The following is a 17,894-nucleotide window of genomic DNA, read 5'->3' as shown; positions in this document are numbered from 1 at the left end:
CCCATTCTGGACATTCCCCTGCACTTCTCATCTGTCCTACTTTACACTCGTCTTCACGCCTCACTGCTTGACCACACCCAATGTTGGGGCACCACACATTCATCGCAACACACAACTTTTTAATAAACAACACTTTATTCCAAAATATGGTCATTAACAAAAGGAAAGATGCGATAGTAAAAATGAACGTTTGAACACGTTAATGGGTTTTGTGCAGTGTTAAGCTGATTTGTTTGCAAACATTTTTTTGTTAATTATTTTGCAATAAAAGTGGGAAGTACAGCGACATCACGGCTGTTTTAGCACCAACAAATTATTCCACAACAGCATCAAACAAATAATGACAACTCAATACAAAACTCAAGGGGTTCGTAGTACAAGGCTGGAATCCTTGGTCACTCAGCAGGTCAGGTAAAAGAGGAACCGATAGGTCTCGTCTCAACTCATCAATACCTAAAACTGAACTCCGAGTTAGCTTATTCACAGTAGTCGTGCCGGGATTTAGAGCAGATTGATTGACAGTTAGCCACTCATCTCATTACAGCAGTTGTGTCAGATTTAAACAATTCAAAACGGAATGGATTTATTAAAGCATCGCCGGGGCAAAAGTATGGGTAACATTTTCGGCCGCTTATGCTCCAGTGCACTTTCATGAACACGGGGCATTTTAAAACATTCCGAATTTCACCAGGTAGCAGCATTTCTCAGCAATTTTGTGAATACTGACCCCGGCACCCACAACTGAGCACTCAAAAGATACACTCTGCTCCTAGTGTGTGGGGCTATTCGCCAACGCTGCAGAGTAGCTGGCTTGAAATGGTACAGAACATCCCATCTCTGAGGAAACGTGCACTTTGACCAGTAGTCCTGCAAAAGAAACGTGACAAACTGGCCACAGCAGTTGACACCTTTTTTGGACAGAAGAATACATAAGAAAAAAAAATCTAATTCTTCTAATATGCTGTATAATCAGAAACCAACTAATAACCTGGACAGTCTAACAAAAAACAACCTAGTTAACCGTAACTACCTTTCTGATGCTCCCTGCTCTTCAATGTGTAGGAGGTTACCGCTATGACGATATATCTTGCTAATACAACCTAAAAAAATCTAAACTGGTTCAGAAAAGAAAAAGAATGAATGAAAGAAAGAAAGAAAGAAAGAAAAAAAAACGCCCCTGCTCTTAAGACACTCGTCACCGAGATCCCAAACCAGAGGGATCAGAAACTACACAGCCAGGTGCAGGGTAATGGGGCAGTGGTCGCTTCCCATGGCAGTGTTACGAATCTTGCTATCACACAAACCTGGGACCAAGGCAGCCGACAGCACAAAGTAGTCCAGCCTCCAACCCACGTTCTTGGACCGAGAATTCATCATGTAGGTCCAGAAGGTATAGGCATTGGTCTGCTCAGGATACAGCTCACGGAAGCTATCGGTGAAGCCGTCGGCCAGGAGCTGGCTAAAGCCCTCACGCTCTTCCGGAGTGAAGCCGGCATTCTTGCGGTTGCCTTTGGGGTTCTTCAGGTCAATCTCCTGATGCGCCACGTTAAGGTCTCCACAGAGCACCAGGGGCTTACGCTTGTCCAGATCGCTCAGGTAGGCGCGGAAGTCCACATCCCAGGTCTTGCGGTAATCAAGGCGCACCAACCCACGCCCAGCATTGGGCACGTAGGACGTGACCAGAAAGAAGGAGGGGAACTCAGCAGTGATCACTCTGCCCTCTTTGTCGTGCTCCTCTTTACCTGCAGTGAAGAGAAGGACCTCCATGTGAGAAAAGGTCTGATAAAAAACAGTGATTATTTTTGCAAACAGCTCATATCCATTTTTAAAAATTCTGGATTTACCCTCAAACTTTAGAAACTGTGCTGATCCTGTCAATTTTTAAAACAGAGACTTGACCTTCTGCTTGTGGCCAGCAGGATGAAAATAGACTCGTTCATTTTTAGCCAACTTGTAGCTAATTTTCAGTTCATATAATCAGATTATTTTTCCGTTAAACTCTTACCAACTGTGACTGTTTTGGGCTGCTAGTTAACATCGAACCCCCTGCTGTAATAAAACAATTCACACCACCAAGACAGGCGTGCAGCGATTAAATGAACAGCACGGCTTCAGAATTCTTGATATTGGAAAATTGCAACTAGCACAATAAAAAAAAACAATACATCACCGTTTAATTGCATGTTTGCTTTCTAAGCTCGGGCAATTTGAATTTAAACAAACTTCAGTTATGAAGTGAAATGTAAGAGTTAGAGTCTTTCCTTATAGCTTGCATTTTTAACTGTTAGTCATATAATAAGTCTGGTAGCTTCTAATACTATATACCAATACATTACAGCTGTATTCTGACATACGCCATGTAACTCAACATCCACCGATTCCCTGTGCCTGTTTATTGGTAACCAAATATTGCCAAACTGGTGTGTTGGCACTGTTCCTCTGGACAGGATAGTCCATTTACTCTTCTACTGGACAGTCGACCTCTTGTACCGTAGTTTTGTTTTACATGCATGCTCCTCTGCATTCTTTGCCAGAATCCACTACTATCTTTCCAAGTGGCATTCAAAGTATGTGTGTGTTCTTAACGAGTTGGTAAGTAAGTAAAACGACGATCATGTACAAAAAGGGACGAAAACAAAGATAAATAAAAAGTGAAGCATGACACACAAAACACGGCATATGAAAAAAGATAACTTGCATATCAGCACTTCTCACACCGTCATAATATTCAATACTTAATCAATTATCTGCCCAGAGCTATCAAAGATCACGATCCAGTTCACTTTCAGCATTGTTAAAAAAACTGAGGGACTTCCAACAACTGGGAAAATGTGTTTTATGGCTACTGTGAATAATTACTACTATTATATTGTAGATATACACTCACTGGCCACTTTATTAGGTACAATTCAGTTGCTTGTTAACACAAATAGCTGATCAGCCAATCACACGGCCGCAGCTCACTGCATTTAGGCCTGTAGAGGTGGTCAAGACGACTTGCTGAAGTGCAGACCGAGCATCAGAACGGGGAAGAAAGGGGATTTAAGGGGCTTTGAACGTGGCGTACCTAATATGAAGTGGCCGGTGAGCGTATGTCTTAAGAATTTCCAAGATGAAATTCTATGCAAAAAGTAACTAATCCCAACGGTAAGCCAGTCTGAATCTGAACCATATGGATAAATTCACACCTCTTGAATTTCTTTATTAGTTACATAATATAACAAATAAATATGTGATATGTATCAAGTTAATCTGTGTGGCTGTGTTACGTGAGAGACTTCTCCTCCAGTAAAGATCAGATCAGATCAAAGGCGTCGACAGGACTCACCGATGCCATACGTGACTTTAATTGGCTCAGTCTTGCACAGCATGGCCACCCCACTGTAGCCCTCTTTATCCTCTGAACCTGCCCAGTACTTATGAGGATACTCAGGCATAGAGGTGATTTCTGCTGGCAGGGCTTTCTCAGCACATTTAGTTTCCTGAAGACAGAGCACATCTGGAGCCTCCTGTCGCACCCACTGCAGGGAGCGAAAAACAGGGAAAAATAAAAAGACAAAATCAATCAAATCAATCCATACCGTGCTAATAACTGACCAACATGAGCGCAAATACTACAAGACGGCTGTACAAGCCAGGCTGTCCAGTCGTGGGCTGGAGGTCAGGGAACCAGCCTCGTGACCGGAAGATCACCGGTTCGATCCCCAGGGCTGACAGCACATAACTGAGGTGACCTTGAGCAAGACACCTAACCCCCAACTGCTCCCCGGGCACCGTGGATTGGGCTGCCCACCGCTCTGGGCAAGTGTGCTCACTGCCCCCTCTAGTGTGTGTGCTCACTGCCCCCTCTAGTGTGTGTGCTCACTAGTGTGTATGTGGTGTTTCACTTCACGGATGGGTTAAATGAGGAGGTGGAATTTCCCCGTTGTGGGACTAATAAGGGTCACTTAGTCTTAAGTTTAGAATAAGCGGTTTCTCTAATCCACTGACACACCAGAGCTCACATCAAACAATCAAACCTTCTTTTCATTCAACTCACATCGAGCCCTTTCTTCTTAACCCAAGCACGAAGGCCATCCACGTTCCAGGAGGTTATCTTCATGTTGGCTGCCCGGCCATCCTTACTGGTCAACTTATCTGGAGGATCTTCATACAAAACTGGGGCCTCTGGTTCCTTTGTCTTCTTCCCTTTCTTTGCTGCTGGTTCTATGACATGAAAACAAGCCAAGACGCCAAATGAAGCACTTGCATTTAATTCTCAAGAGAACACGCACACATTTACAAAGACGGTTCTTTAGGAGAAGCAACGGTTCCATGGATTCTACATAGAACTATTTCAGAACATTACTCAAACGGTTCTGTGCATATTGAAATCAGATGGAGAACGTGTTATACACAGATCTTTCTAGATCGGTTCTATACGGCACCAAAAAGGGTTCTGCTACCGTGCAGAGCTTTTTCGAAACAACACATTCTTAAATGAACCCGAAGAACTGTTTCAATACGCCAAGAACCTTCCCAGCGTGAACTGGTTCTTTACAGATGCACTCTCTTTGCTAAAGAACCGTTCTAAGCGGGTTCACAGACTCATCTGCTCACCTGTTCCATTGTCGCCTCCATCTGCAGAAGCCTGCTCGTTCTTCTTGGCCCTCTTGGACATGTTCCTGACTCCTCTGACGCTGAACACAACACGGACACACAGGTACAAGCGGGCACCTGCGAGACAGAGGAGACGGATGGTGTTGTGATTTCTGGACTTTACAGTGTCCAGATAAACCGTCACTTACTTTGCACCATCAGTCCAGCAATGCACCAACCATGACCCACTGACTGAACCGAGGTGTGTTATAAACCGCACTGTTTTCAGTGTTTCTGCATTTCTGCCCACTGCATGTTACTGGACTTCAATGCCCTTGAACAAAGCAGATCATCCCTCCTAGAGGCCAGAGAGCACCGGCCTAACAAACACCAGCACCTTCACCTTCACTTCTTCTCAACCCGCTCAGAAAACAGACCCAACCTAAACGATCTACAGCGATCTGGAGCCTTTCACCAGACACCCCGGCCCAACAGCCGCGCTCACCCCGGTGGTGTAACCCTTACTCGGGCCTTAGGAGACACAAGCTCCCCTAGCAAGCCGCCTTCCGAGCTCCTCGGCTGCGTAAAGCGGGCTGAGCGAACGGGCTCAACCCGCCCTCGGAGGCGGAATGAAGCCGGGACGCTACGCCGCCTAGACTTCGAGAACCCAGGCGCTGAGCCCTTCGGCTGCTGCGGTAAAAACATCACATTTCCATCTGGAGAGAAAACCCGCCGTACCGAACAGCTCCACCGCGCAGACCCCGCAGACTCCGACCAGCGCCGCTCAGCTCCGTCACAAAGAGCCGCACATGCTCCTCGACGCGGAGCTGACCGAGCACCGCCTGGAAATAAAACCCACCACACTCGAACCCAGACGGACGAGCCGGGTCTCACACCGAACCTCCGAGGGCGACGTGGCGAAACCTGTTATTGTGCGTCGGCTGAACGGAGGAAAACATTTTGTGTTGGAAACTGCGAGGACACCTATCTGTCCGCCGGAGGCCGCGGCTGGGGCGGGGGGTGTTGTTATGGTCCTTCATCTCGAGATCTTCGGTTGGAGGGGAGCCAAACTGGCGACACTGGTAATTTTAGACACTTCGTAGTGAAAACGATTCGCTTGCGCTCGTTTCTGTCGACGGCTGCGGGAAAGGGCTTCGCTCCGAGCTGGGCGATACGACGATGCTTACCGGTATCGCGATATCGCGGCTTTGCTCGCGGTGTGTGATACTTTGTTGCGTTGCGCGCATCTCGTCGCCACCTGAAAACGTCAGCAGCTGCACGCCTGATAACAGACATAGAATCATTCGTTCAGTTTAGGTAGATTTATGCAGTCAAATCGAATACGAATCACTGTGTCCGTCGGTTTTGATGGTGATTTTAAGTGACCGGGGGCAGGAGGTTAGGGGAGGTCACTGGTTCGATCCCCAGAGTCGACAGCACGTGACTGAGGTGTCCTTGAGCAAGACACCTAACCCCCAACTGCTCCCTGGGCGCTGCGGATAGGGCTGCCCACCGCTCAGGGCAAGTGTGCTCACTGCCCCCTAGTGTGTGTGCTCACTAGTGTGTATGTGGTGTTTCACTTCACGGATGGGTTAAATGCGGAGGTGGAATTTGTGGGATTAAAAAGCGTCATTTAATTTGTTAATAGGGAAAAAATGAATAACATCGCAAATTGTGTATCTTGAAGACTTTCTGGAGTGTCGTGATGACACATTTTGCCCAGATCTAGTTTCACTGGTGGAGATCAGCTGGAATATCAGCCAGGTTTCGAGATCGTGCGCAGTGTGTGAAGTTACAGGGGATCTCTGGCCGAGGGTGATGTGCTGTAAACACGCCCGCTCAGCTGCTGCAGTGGCGCCACCGTAATCAGAGTGAGGTCGTCCAGTTTAAACAGCAGGGACACCCCTTCATATGATGTATTCAGACGGCGGGTGGGCTTTTTTGCCCTGCTAGCTGGTTTCGTATTAAAGCCAACGCGGCTTATCTTACTGCTGCGTTAGCTGTATGGACTTCTTATCGCTGTGGGTGGATTCCCAATGTTTGTATGATGTACAAGCACTACGTATGCTGGGTATTTTAGGGAGAGAACACTGACAGACATGAACATGAATGATATACAAAACATATTAAATGCCTTTTGTAGGCAGCAATGAACTTCAATGGCAAATAGTGGCACCATCATAATATAAAACCTACAATCTGGTTAATTTTAACAGTATTCCTGTGATCAGACACTGACCATTAACGGCGTAGAGGCTGATGGATTGTGCATGATAACACGTGCACTAATATATATATATATATATATATATATATATATATATATATATCATATCTGCAGATACCACAGAACTCTGTTGTTATGCATGATATTCACCAAAGCTGCATGTTTGTAGACTAATCATTTCATTTCTGTCTCAACAGCAGTCATGACTGTGGTCATTGGGTTTGAGGGCAGTGCCAATAAGATTGGCATAGGCATTGTGAGGGATGGAGAAGTCCTCTCAAACCCTAGACGCACCTATATCACTCCACCTGGTCAAGGTAAGGTGGAATGACGAGTTTATCATTATCAGTTTATTTATTTATTTATTTATTTATCCTTATTTTGTTGTAAATAGTCTAGAGATTTAACTTTAACTTTTATTATTTATAATGTTTATGCTGTTTCCCGTTTCTATTACTGAGTGCCTTAGTTCTGTTACTCTGCTGCTGTATTACTGTGAATTTCCCCGGATTATTATCTTATCTTATCAAGTTCCTGTTACATAGTAATTACTGACGTTCATCACCAGGTGAATTATGTGTTTAGTGGTGAAAACAGGGGTTTTTATGGACACCTGAGTTGGTTTCTCTATGAAGAGAACCACTGATAGTTTACGTTTCTTTCCAGGTTTCCTACCGAGTGAAACAGCTAAACATCATCGTGGTGCCATTCTCACCGTCCTCCGAGAGGCCCTAGATGAAGCTGGATTGAAACCTGCTGATATTGACTGTGTAGCATTCACCAAAGGTGAACTTCAAAAGGATTTTTTAAACTGAACTATGGAGGTGTGGAAAAATATCCCTGCAGATTTCCATGAAAATCTGAAAGCAGAAATAAAGCCGCACTAAAGGCAAAGGCAGACGCTAAAATCTAGTTGTGTAATTTTCTGATTTTTATTTTGTTGCTGACACTGACTGGAAGTGAAATTACTGAAGCACTGTTGAAACAGAATGTCTTGATAAAACTCTTGAATTGGGAATTGTTGCAAGAAAACATAGCACACCTTGGTATTTTCATTATATCTGCATTTATTAGAAATATGTTTGTATTACATCCATAGATAAGCATTAAATTCACAGCTCATAGAGGGAGTACCTATATATATAAAACCATGTATAGAAGCTGTCTAGGCCTGTAATGTGTTCAACTATGAGTAAACCTGACACATTTGTTTTCACCCATTCCTGATGGCTTCTGATTTCCAGGACCAGGGATGGGAGCTCCTCTGGTCACAGTGGCCCTGGTGGCCAGGACAGTTGCTCAGCTGTGGGGAAAGCCATTGGTGGGTGTGAACCACTGCATCGGGCACATTGAAATGGGCCGACTGATCACTGGTGCTAACAACCCCACTGTACTATACGTCAGTGGTGGCAACACTCAGGTGGGTGCTTCAAACACACACACACACACACACACACACATTTTCTAAGCTGCTCTTCAGGGTCAAAAGGGGGGGAGGGGGGGGTGCTGGAGCCTATCCCAGCGGTCACTGGGCAGAAGGCAGGATACACCCTGGACAGACCGCCAGTCCATCGCAGGGCAGACAGACAGACATACACAATCACACACACACTCAGGGCAGTCGTGGGCTGGAGGTTAGGGAACCGGCCCTGTGACCGGAAGGTTGCCTGAGGTGTCCTTGAGCAAGACGCTGCTCCCCAGGCGCCATGGATAGGGGTGCCCACCACTCTGGGCAAGTGTGCTCACTAGTGTGTGTGTGTGTGTGTGTGTGTGTGTGTGTGTGTAAGTGTATTCACTAGTGTGTGTGTTGTTTCACTTCACGGGGTTAAATGTGGTGGAATTTTCCCCGTTTGTGGGATTAAAAACTCGCACCCAGGGGCAAAGTAACATGTCCACTTGGCTTGACTGCATGTCTTTTGGACTGTGGGAGGAAACCCACGCAGACACGGGGAGAACATGCAAACTCCACGCAGAGAGGACCCCAGTCGCCCGGACGGGGAATCGAACCCCTCCTTGCTGTGAGGTGACAGCGCTACCCCTCGGGCCACCTTGCCGCCCTGCTTCAAACACTTCTTCTTAACCTTTTCATCTCCAAGTTCCCCAACCTTGTTTAGTTCTCTTTTATTATTATTTGTGCTTTGGCATAGCTGACCAGCTCATGAATGACCATAAAACAGTATTTACTTCCAGTATTGTCAGATCTGTCTGTCTCCCAGTCAAAACCTTCAATGAAATGAAAAGGCTAAGTTGTGTTTTACCTCATCCTACAGGTGATTGCTTACTCTGAGAGGCGCTACAGAATTTTTGGTGAAACAATAGACATTGCTGTGGGAAACTGCTTGGACCGCTTTGCCAGAGTCATCAAGGTATGTATTCTTCTTTACTTTAATATTTTTTTTTTTTTGCAAAGGTGACAATTTTTTTACATTTTGACAACAATTAAACTTTTCACATTTTTTCCACAGATATCTAACGACCCCAGTCCTGGCTACAACATTGAACAGATGGCAAAGAAGTAAGTATTTCATATCCGGCCCCTTTTTGCCTTTTTGCCGTTCTTCTCGGTGCAGTTTATCGGAATGCTTTATATTTATTATGATGCCTAAAGTCAACATAACCAGTGGCGTGACTTGGATCTTAGTGTGAAAACAATAGATGGGCTCCTGTTGGAAAAAAATACTTTCAATTAATGAAAAAAGCCCACGTGAAGAGCTTAACATAGAATTTACTCAGAGGTTTGAGACGTTGGCGTACAGTGTGTATACATTTGAATCTTGTTGCATGTTTACAGTAGTAGAGTGAAATAGAACTGGGATGATTTTCAGCCAAGAACCTTTTAATTTGAGCAGGGTCAGAACAACAAACTAGAGCTAAATGGACTTGTGACAGTTCATTTATAAAGCAGTGGCACCATAATAGGGTTTTACTTTACTGTGCAGAACTTTGGACTTTCATACAGCTACTCAGATTTTGGTTAAAGGGGAATTGCACCAATTTTTTTGAAGTTTCTGCCTCACCGTGGTTGGTTAGTGTAGCGGTTAACACCTCTGCCTTGAACGCTGTAGACTGGGGTTCAATCCCCCACCTGGGTCAGCACCCTACACTATACCAATAAGAGTCCTTGGGCAAGACTCCTAACACCACCTTCACCTACCAGTGTAAAAAAAATTGTAAGTCGCTCTGGATAAGAGCGTCAGCCAAATGCCAAAAATGTGCTTCATTCATGGCTGAGATGCAAACAGGCATTCAGTTCGGCTTGTTGTGCAGTGATGTATTTTAGAGAAACTTGATCAGTTGGATTTCTTTCTTTTCTTTTTTTTTACTTTACAGTGGTGGTGATAGGAACCAGCAGTCACAATGTCTGTAACATAAATATAATCATTTAATTTACTGTCCAAAACTGCCACACTTTAGACCAAAACCTCTTCAAAGCCATTGTAAAACAATCTTTCAGGCATCAGGGCGTTTATTCATGACCATTTCATATAATAGCTTTGTGTGAGGAGCAGTCATCACCACTGTGAGCAGTTCTGACTCGGTAGGTTTCTCTGGAATAGAGCATTTCCCACCAAACCACTCTTACTCTCAACTTCCAACTGTTTAATTCATGCAGAAATCCGTAGACTCACTGTTAAGGCTGACCGTCATTTCATTTCAAAGGTGTGAACTTGAACTATTTGAAACAATTCATTTGTGTCTCTTTTTAGGGGCAAGCAGTATGTAGAGCTGCCGTACACAGTTAAAGGAATGGATGTTTCTTTCTCTGGGATTTTATCATACATAGAGGTAATATAACACACACACACACACACACACACACACACACACACACACACACACTCACCGGCCACTTTATTCACAAGTGAATTTCACAAGTGAAGAACTGCGGTATTCATGATTTTTATTTTAGTAAATACCAGCCACTTTATTAGGTACAGTTGCTTGTTAACACAAATAGCTGATCAGCCAATCACACGGCCGCAGCTCACTGCATTTAGGCGTGTAGAGGTGGTCAAGACAACTTGCTGAAGTGCAGACCGAGCATCAGAACGGGGAAGAAAGGGGATTTAAGGGGCTTTGAACGTGGCGTGGTTGTTGGTGCCAGACGGGCTGGTCTGAGTATTTCAGAAACTGCTGATCTGCTGGGATTTTCACGCACAACCATCTCTAGGGTTTACAGAGAACGGTCAGAAAAAGAGGAAATATCCAGTGAGCGGTCAGTTGTGTGGACGAAAATGCCTTGTTGATGTGAGAGGTCAGAGGAGAATGGGCAGACTGGTTCCAGATGATAGAAAGGCAGCAGGAACTCAAATAACCAACCAGAATCTCTGAGGAACGTTTCCAACACCTTGTTGAAAGTCTGCCATGAAGAATTAAAGCAGTTCTGAAGACAAAAGGGGGTCCAGCCTTTCACTAGCAAGGGGTACCTAATAAAGTGGCGGGTGGGTGTATTTGTATATGCTATTATATGTATAAAAAAAATAAACGTCATGTTGATTAAAACATTAAAAAGGACTTTGAAGGCCATGAACAGAGTAACAGTAACAGTCTTGTGGCTCTCTAACTGAAATGTAGGAGGCAGCACACAAGATGTTGAGCTCAGGGCAGTGCACAGCAGAGGATCTGTGCTTTTCCCTGCAGGTAAGAAATGAAGTCGTCTTCCTACCAGATCACTTCTGTGAAATATTTTTCTGTGTATGTTTGGAGGAAATTGAAGGTGAAAAAGCCCCTCTCTGTTCTGTAGGAGACGGTCTTCTCTATGCTGGTGGAGATAACAGAAAGGGCCATGGCTCACTGCGGCTCCCAAGAGGTGCTAATCGTGGGAGGAGTAGGCTGTGAGTGGTTAACCCTACAGATGGCAACTAGCCATGTGTATCTACAGTCTAACGTCTCTATTATACAAAATTAAATGGATAATAGATAAATCACGTTCAGACAATAAATAACCCCTTAAACTGCAGGATTACTGGGGAACTAATACTATAAAGCAATACCACACTAATTATTTGATCATTACCTGATCTCAGCAATTATTGGGGTATTCAAGAAATCACATAAACAGCACACTAGAGTATCACATCAGGTTAAAGACGTTACCTGGATCCAGGAAATTTGACAAAACTTCTAGACTTTAGCCGAATGAGTCACTGATAATCTGATGTCTGCGCAAAGCAGCTGTACAGGCACATACATCATGTGTTATGAAAGAAAGTTGACTGACTCATATATAGATAAGATAAGATAAGATAAGACTTTGTCATTCGCATCACACATGGTACATGAGGTGGAATGAAATAGTGTACTCAAGGTCCCAGTTAACTCCCAAGAACGAAACTAACAATAAACAATTAATAGTAAGGAATATACTGTGAATTTTTCCATCATCAGATTATTTAAGCAATTATTGGCAAAATCATTTTTTTTAATCAGAGGTCTTTGTTATAAGATTCTATTGTACATATACAAATACACACCACAGTGTTTCCCAAGAGTCTAATACAAACCTAGGGGACCACTTTGGGGGTGAGGGGCATAATTATATATATGGATATCTGAACTCATTACAATATTTAATGACTTAATGGTGCATTGTAATAAGGCATTTAAAAAGTCCACGTTACATGTGCAGCACCTCATGGGCTACAGTGAAGGGTTATGTTGTGAAAATGAGCACGATTGAAAAAGTGTGTGCTCCTGTTAATGCATATCAATATAACATATATACTCACGGGAATTTCTTAAAATGGAATGAAATGGAATTGGATATTGTTCCAATAGGACAAATTTAGGGCTGAAATATCTTTTTTCATTCTGCTTATTGTGGTATTTATAAGAGCTCTTTTACAAATCGCAATTTTATGACCTGTATTTATAACAACTTTCTCCTAACAGGTTTTAAATGGGGGGATTTTACCTAATAACATTGAGCTTGTGGACTTCCTCTAGTGGAGTTCGATCAATCAAAACAGTTTACAGGACAACACGGCCACACCTGACTGGTAGTCTGGCGTGCTTCATTTAGTGTTCGAACCTCAAGCTGGAAGAAGTGGATATTCTGGTCTCCTTGGTCTCCAGAGTTGACCGCAGTCTGTAGAGCCTTTGTGTGGGAAACGCTGCACTGTAACACTGTAAAGAGCGTTTTGGTCTCGTTTCTCCCAGCTTACTGATAAAAGCACCTTTCTACCCTTACTTGATCATTTGCATGTTCACTCCCACCTAGGTAACCTCCGTCTGCAGGAGATGATGGGTGTCATGTGTGAGGAGAGAGGTGCTCGGCTTTTTGCCACAGATGAGAGGTAAGTTTAAGTTTCAGTGCTGCGTGAATTCTTCCTTGGTTCAGCACTCGGGGGCAGTCGTGGGCTGGAGGTCAGGGAACTGGCCCTGTGACCGGAAGGTCGCCGGTTCGATCCCCAGAGCCGACAGTCCGTGACTGAGGTGTCCTTGAGCAAGACACCTAACCCCCAACTGCTCCCCGGGCGCCGTGGATAGGGCTGCCCACCGCTCCGGGCAAATGTGCTCACTGCCCCCTAGTGTGTGTGTTCACTAGTGTGTATGTGGTGTTTCACTTCACGGATGGGTTAAATGCGGAGGTGGAATTTCCCCGTTTGTGGGACTAATAAAGTATTACTTAACACATCTAACCCCTCATGCATCCCACCCGGCTTAATTTTTGACTCGCTTTCAAGGTTCTGCATTGACAACGGAGCAATGATTGCACAAGCTGGCTGGGAAATGTTCCGTGTGGGTCAAACAACAGAGCTGTCGGACTCCTGGATCACACAGAGGTACCGAACTTCACCACATTCTGCTGTCAAGAATGTTCAGTTTCTGTTCAAAAGCCTGGAATCACTTGCCATATTGGTCTTTTGTTGTTGTTGTTGTTGTTGTTGTTGTTGCTAATTTGATAATATCATGGTAAAATGTAGTTGTGGGTATTTTCCGATGTGCTATTTAGATGTTCTGTTCTATTTCCATTTGAATCTGTTGCGGTTAACTCTCAATATGTAGGCTAAAGAGCTCTCACTGCCTGTAAAGCCATCATGAGGCTGAAAAATCAAGAAACAAGCCCATCAGACGGAGATCAGAAACAAGGAGTGTGGCCAAATCAACTGCTGTGTATATTCTCCAAAAGAAAGAAAGCAGTGGTGAGCTCAGAGGCATCGAAAAGTCTGGAAGCTGTGGTAGATGACAAATGACTTCTTTGCCTGGTACAAAAAATTTAATAACAATCTTCATAAGTTGGCCAGATCAAGAACACCTTCCAGGAGATGGATGTGTCTGTGTCAACAATCAAGAAGGTACTTAAAAGACCAGTAAATACAGTTTCCCACAACTGGTAAGTCTCGAGAAGAGGAAAACCAAATTAGAGCTTTCCAAAAACATCTCATAAAGCCTGATGAGGCAAAGGGCAACATGTACCAGGATGACGGGAGGAGAATTTGGAGACTGGAGGGAACTGCTGATGATCCAAAGCTCACCGTGTCGTCCGTCACGGATGGTGAACGCAGTGTTACGCCGCCAGCGTATATGGCTGTCGGACGAACTGGTCCTCTTGTATTTTTCCGACTGTGACTGCTCACAAAAGCTGCGTGATGAGTTCTGCACTGTATGGAGCTTTACTGTCTGCTCAGATGCAGCCAAATGTTTCAGGCGTCACAGTGAAGATGACCTGAAGCATGCTGCCAAAGCAATCCAAGACCTTTAAGACGAAAAAAGTGGATCCTTCAGCAAGTGAAATGACCTCAGTCCATCATTTTAGGGCAAAACTGAAGGTAAAACGAGCAGGAACTGAAGACGGCTACAGTAAAGTCCTGGCAGTGCATCACACAGAGGGCATTTGTCAATGTCTACGGTTCCAGGGCAGTTATGGACCACAAAGGATTTTAAACCCCGTATTAAAAATAAAAATTTTATTTATGATTAAGCTTGTCCAAATGCTTTTAAGGCCTCAAAAGACGGAGAGCTATGTATGATCTTAATCTCTTATCAATTAAACCTCAAGTTTTTTTTATTATTTTTATCTATTTTTTCACTGTTATTTTTAAGTTTACTTTTAAAATGATTTTAATTTAAAATCATTTTAATTTTAAAATGATTAAATATAGACATTACTTTCTTTGTCATGTCAATCCGTGTTTTTGTAAATGCTCGGCTACATTGAAAATGAGGGTTGCCCTCAATGTACTTCCAAGTCAGAATAAAGGTTGATTGATTGATTGATGGATGAAAATGGTTACTACACTGTTCACCCAGTTTTGCTGTAAATGCTGAAAGCCTGCAGCTGGAACTCAAACCCATTGGAACCAATGGAACCCATTATGCTGTAGTAGACAGCTAAAATAGCAACTTTGCCAAGGTCCAAATATTTGAATCTGAATATCGATCTATAGAAATTAGCACAAAACACAGAAAACTACTCAAATATAAAACTTGTTTTCAAAGAAGGATTAAAAGAAAACTCCAAATAAGCTCACAGGGCATTTAACTCTTTACCTACGGTGGTCTAGTTATTCTCTAAACATCGGTTTTGTTTCTTCACTCACAGGTACAGGACAGATGAAGTAGAAGTTACCTGGAGAGACTGACCTGTTACAAATCCAAACATCTGTCTGACTTGAAGAGAAACTACAGCAGAAAACAGAACCTGCTGAGGATGCTGTGGGTTTTAGTACAGTTATCGTGCTTTCTGTCACCAACCAGACCTGCATCCATTCTGAGCTGTTCCACCAGTTTCCTCGAAGGGGTATTTTCTAATTCACACCCTTGATAGTAAAGTCTTAATTTGAGCAGCAACTTCAACACTTAAGCCACTGCTTAAGGGCTCCTAGGGTTGTTTTCTAATGTTGGTACAGCTTGAGAGTGCCTGCTGGGTTAATAATAAACAGTACCTTGAAAACATTGCCACATGATATCTGACGCCTCTGGTGAGCCTTTTTCTGGCTTTGCTCACTCTTTCCTCTTACCAAAGATAACCGTATGGTCACTCCAACAGCCTGGTCACACTCTGTACAATCTTTTTGCTGCATTTAGAGCTGGAATGGTCAGGCTTTAAGAGCTGGCAGGCTCTGTGTGGTGCTCAGTGTAAAATTAAAGTCCAGAACAGCCAGTGAACTCCGTTTTATGGTCTCATTTAAAGTGCAGTGGAAGCATCCTTAAAAAGTGACCTATTGCTTTCAAAGAGTGGCATGTGCAGTGGTCAAGTGGTCAAACATTGTCTTGCTTTACGATTTCCTCAAAGCTAGAAAGTTCCAGATACTTCTGCCATCAATGCATAAGAAAAGCATTTTTAAAAAAAAAACATTTAGTCCATTTTATATAGACCCCAGGTGAAATTTAGGAATAGGCTTCTGGTGCTTTAAAGTACTACTTTAGGACTAAAATGTCCTAAATGAGGGAGACTATATGTATTTTATTTCTAGAAATAAATCCCTGTGGATAAAACGTACAGCAGTTAACCCTACTTATCATTCCTTGTGGAAAGGTTTCCAGGTACATTGTAGAATCTTCATAGACTAAACTACCAGCTGTGTTTTGGTGATTATATTCAGCTGGTATTAAACGTCTGAGAGGGCGTTCATGTATGGACAGAAAAGCCTTTTTGACTCTTTTAAAAACCACACTGGCTTTGAAATACCATGAAGGCATTATGAATTCCCCACTTACATGTTTATAGTACTTCTTTTTTTTGTACAACCCCAATTCCAGTGAAGTTGGGACGTTGTGTAAAACATAAATAAAAACAGAATACGATGATTTGCAAATCCTTTTCAACCTGTATTTAATTGAATCCACTACAAAGACGAGATATTTAATGTTCAAACGGATAAACTTTGTTTTTTTTAAATATTCACTCATTTTGAATTTGATGCCTGAAACACGTTCCAAAGAAGTTGGGACAGGGGCAACAAAAGCCTGGGAAAGTTGAGGAATGCTCTAAAAACACCTGTTTGGAACATTCCACAGGTGAACAGGTTAATTGGAAACAGGTGAGTGTCATGATTGGGTATAAAGGGAGCATCCCTGAAAGGCTCAGTCGTTCACAAGCAGGGACGGGCGAGGTTCACCACTTAGTGAACAACTGCGTGAGCAAATAGTCCAACAGTTTAAGATCAACGTTTCTCAACGTGCAACTGCAGGAATTTAGGGATTTCATCATCTACAGTCCATAATATCATCAAAAGATTCAGAGAATCTGGAGAAATCTCTGCAAGTAAGCGGCAAGGCAGAAAACCAACACTGAATGCCCGTGACCTTCGACCCCTCAGGCGTCACTGCATTAAAAACCCACATCATTCCGTAACGGATATTCCCACATGGGCTCAGGAACACTTCGGAAAACCACTGTCAGTGAATTCAGTTCGTCGCTCCGTCTACAAGTGCAGGTTAAAACTCTGCCATGCAAAGCGAAGCCACATATCAACACCACCCAGAAACGCCGCCGGCTTCTCTGGGCCGAGCTCATCTGAGATGGACTGACGCAGAGTGGAAAAGTGTCCTGTGGTCTGACGCGTCCACATTTCACACTGTTTCTGGAAATCATGGACGTCGTGTCCAACGGGATAGAATTCCACCTATAAAGCTTCAACAATCAGTGTCCTCAGCTCCCAAACGCTTATTGAGTGTTAAAGGAAAGGTGATGTAACACAGTGGGAAACACGCCCCTGTCCCAACTTCTCTGGAACGTGTTGCAGACATCAAATTCAAAATGAGTGAATATTTGCAAAACACAAAGTTTATCCGTTTGAACATTAAAAATCTCGTCTTTGTAGTGGATTCAGTTGAATAGAGGTTGAAAAGGATTTGCAAATCCTCGTATTGTTTTTGTTTGTTTTACACAACGTCTCAACTTCACTGGAATTGGGGTTGTAACAGGTCCAATATGTGGGAGATAGACCAGGGCCACAGAATATAACCTGTAACTAAGAGAAATGCTTCCTTTTTTGATTTTACTTGATTTTATGGGAGGCCTTCAATAAGCAAAGTTTTTCTCCATGCATTTCCAAAAACTTGCTCATATGGAGGTCAGTATCTTATGGTTGATACAGTAAAACACATCTGCAGATACTGAACTGGGCTTGGTTTCCCAACA

General features: G+C 43.5%; 2 protein-coding genes across 5 annotated transcripts; one reads left to right on the top strand and one right to left on the bottom strand.

Annotated features, from left to right (window-relative positions):
* Positions 1-116: 116 nt before the first annotated feature.
* apex1 (APEX nuclease (multifunctional DNA repair enzyme) 1) lies at positions 117-5,863 on the bottom strand. 4 transcript variants are annotated; one of them, XM_017722298.2, is made up of 5 exons: positions 5,766-5,863; positions 4,600-4,716; positions 4,040-4,206; positions 3,329-3,521; positions 117-1,742 (listed from the first exon to the last, which is right to left on the bottom strand). In XM_017722298.2, the coding sequence occupies exons 2-5, from the start codon at positions 4,658-4,660 to the stop codon at positions 1,228-1,230; spliced, it is 936 nt and encodes a 311-aa protein (XP_017577787.2). In that variant the 5' UTR covers positions 4,661-4,716; positions 5,766-5,863; the 3' UTR covers positions 117-1,227. The 4 variants fall into 4 exon arrangements, with proteins under 4 accessions (XP_017577787.2, XP_017577788.1, XP_017577789.1 ...); XM_017722299.2 differs by lacking the exon at positions 5,766-5,863 and adding an exon at positions 5,317-5,468; XM_017722300.2 differs by lacking the exon at positions 5,766-5,863 and adding an exon at positions 5,084-5,293.
* Positions 5,514-15,916, top strand: LOC108442315 (O-sialoglycoprotein endopeptidase). Its single transcript, XM_017722303.2, has 12 exons — positions 5,514-5,660; positions 7,003-7,122; positions 7,472-7,591; positions 8,050-8,225; positions 9,076-9,171; positions 9,271-9,320; positions 10,513-10,591; positions 11,381-11,446; positions 11,550-11,640; positions 13,026-13,101; positions 13,492-13,590; positions 15,351-15,916. The coding sequence occupies exons 2-12, from the start codon at positions 7,008-7,010 to the stop codon at positions 15,388-15,390; spliced, it is 1,008 nt and encodes a 335-aa protein (XP_017577792.1). The 5' UTR covers positions 5,514-5,660; positions 7,003-7,007; the 3' UTR covers positions 15,391-15,916.
* The last annotated feature ends 1,978 nt before the right edge of the window (positions 15,917-17,894 follow it).

The sequence above is a fragment of the Pygocentrus nattereri genome, chromosome 11 (assembly GCF_015220715.1).
Source record: "Pygocentrus nattereri isolate fPygNat1 chromosome 11, fPygNat1.pri, whole genome shotgun sequence".
NCBI classification, from domain to species: Eukaryota; Metazoa; Chordata; class Actinopteri; order Characiformes; family Serrasalmidae; genus Pygocentrus; species Pygocentrus nattereri.
Note: the sequence above shows the minus strand (reverse complement) of the source record. Positions and strands in the feature narration are given on the sequence as shown.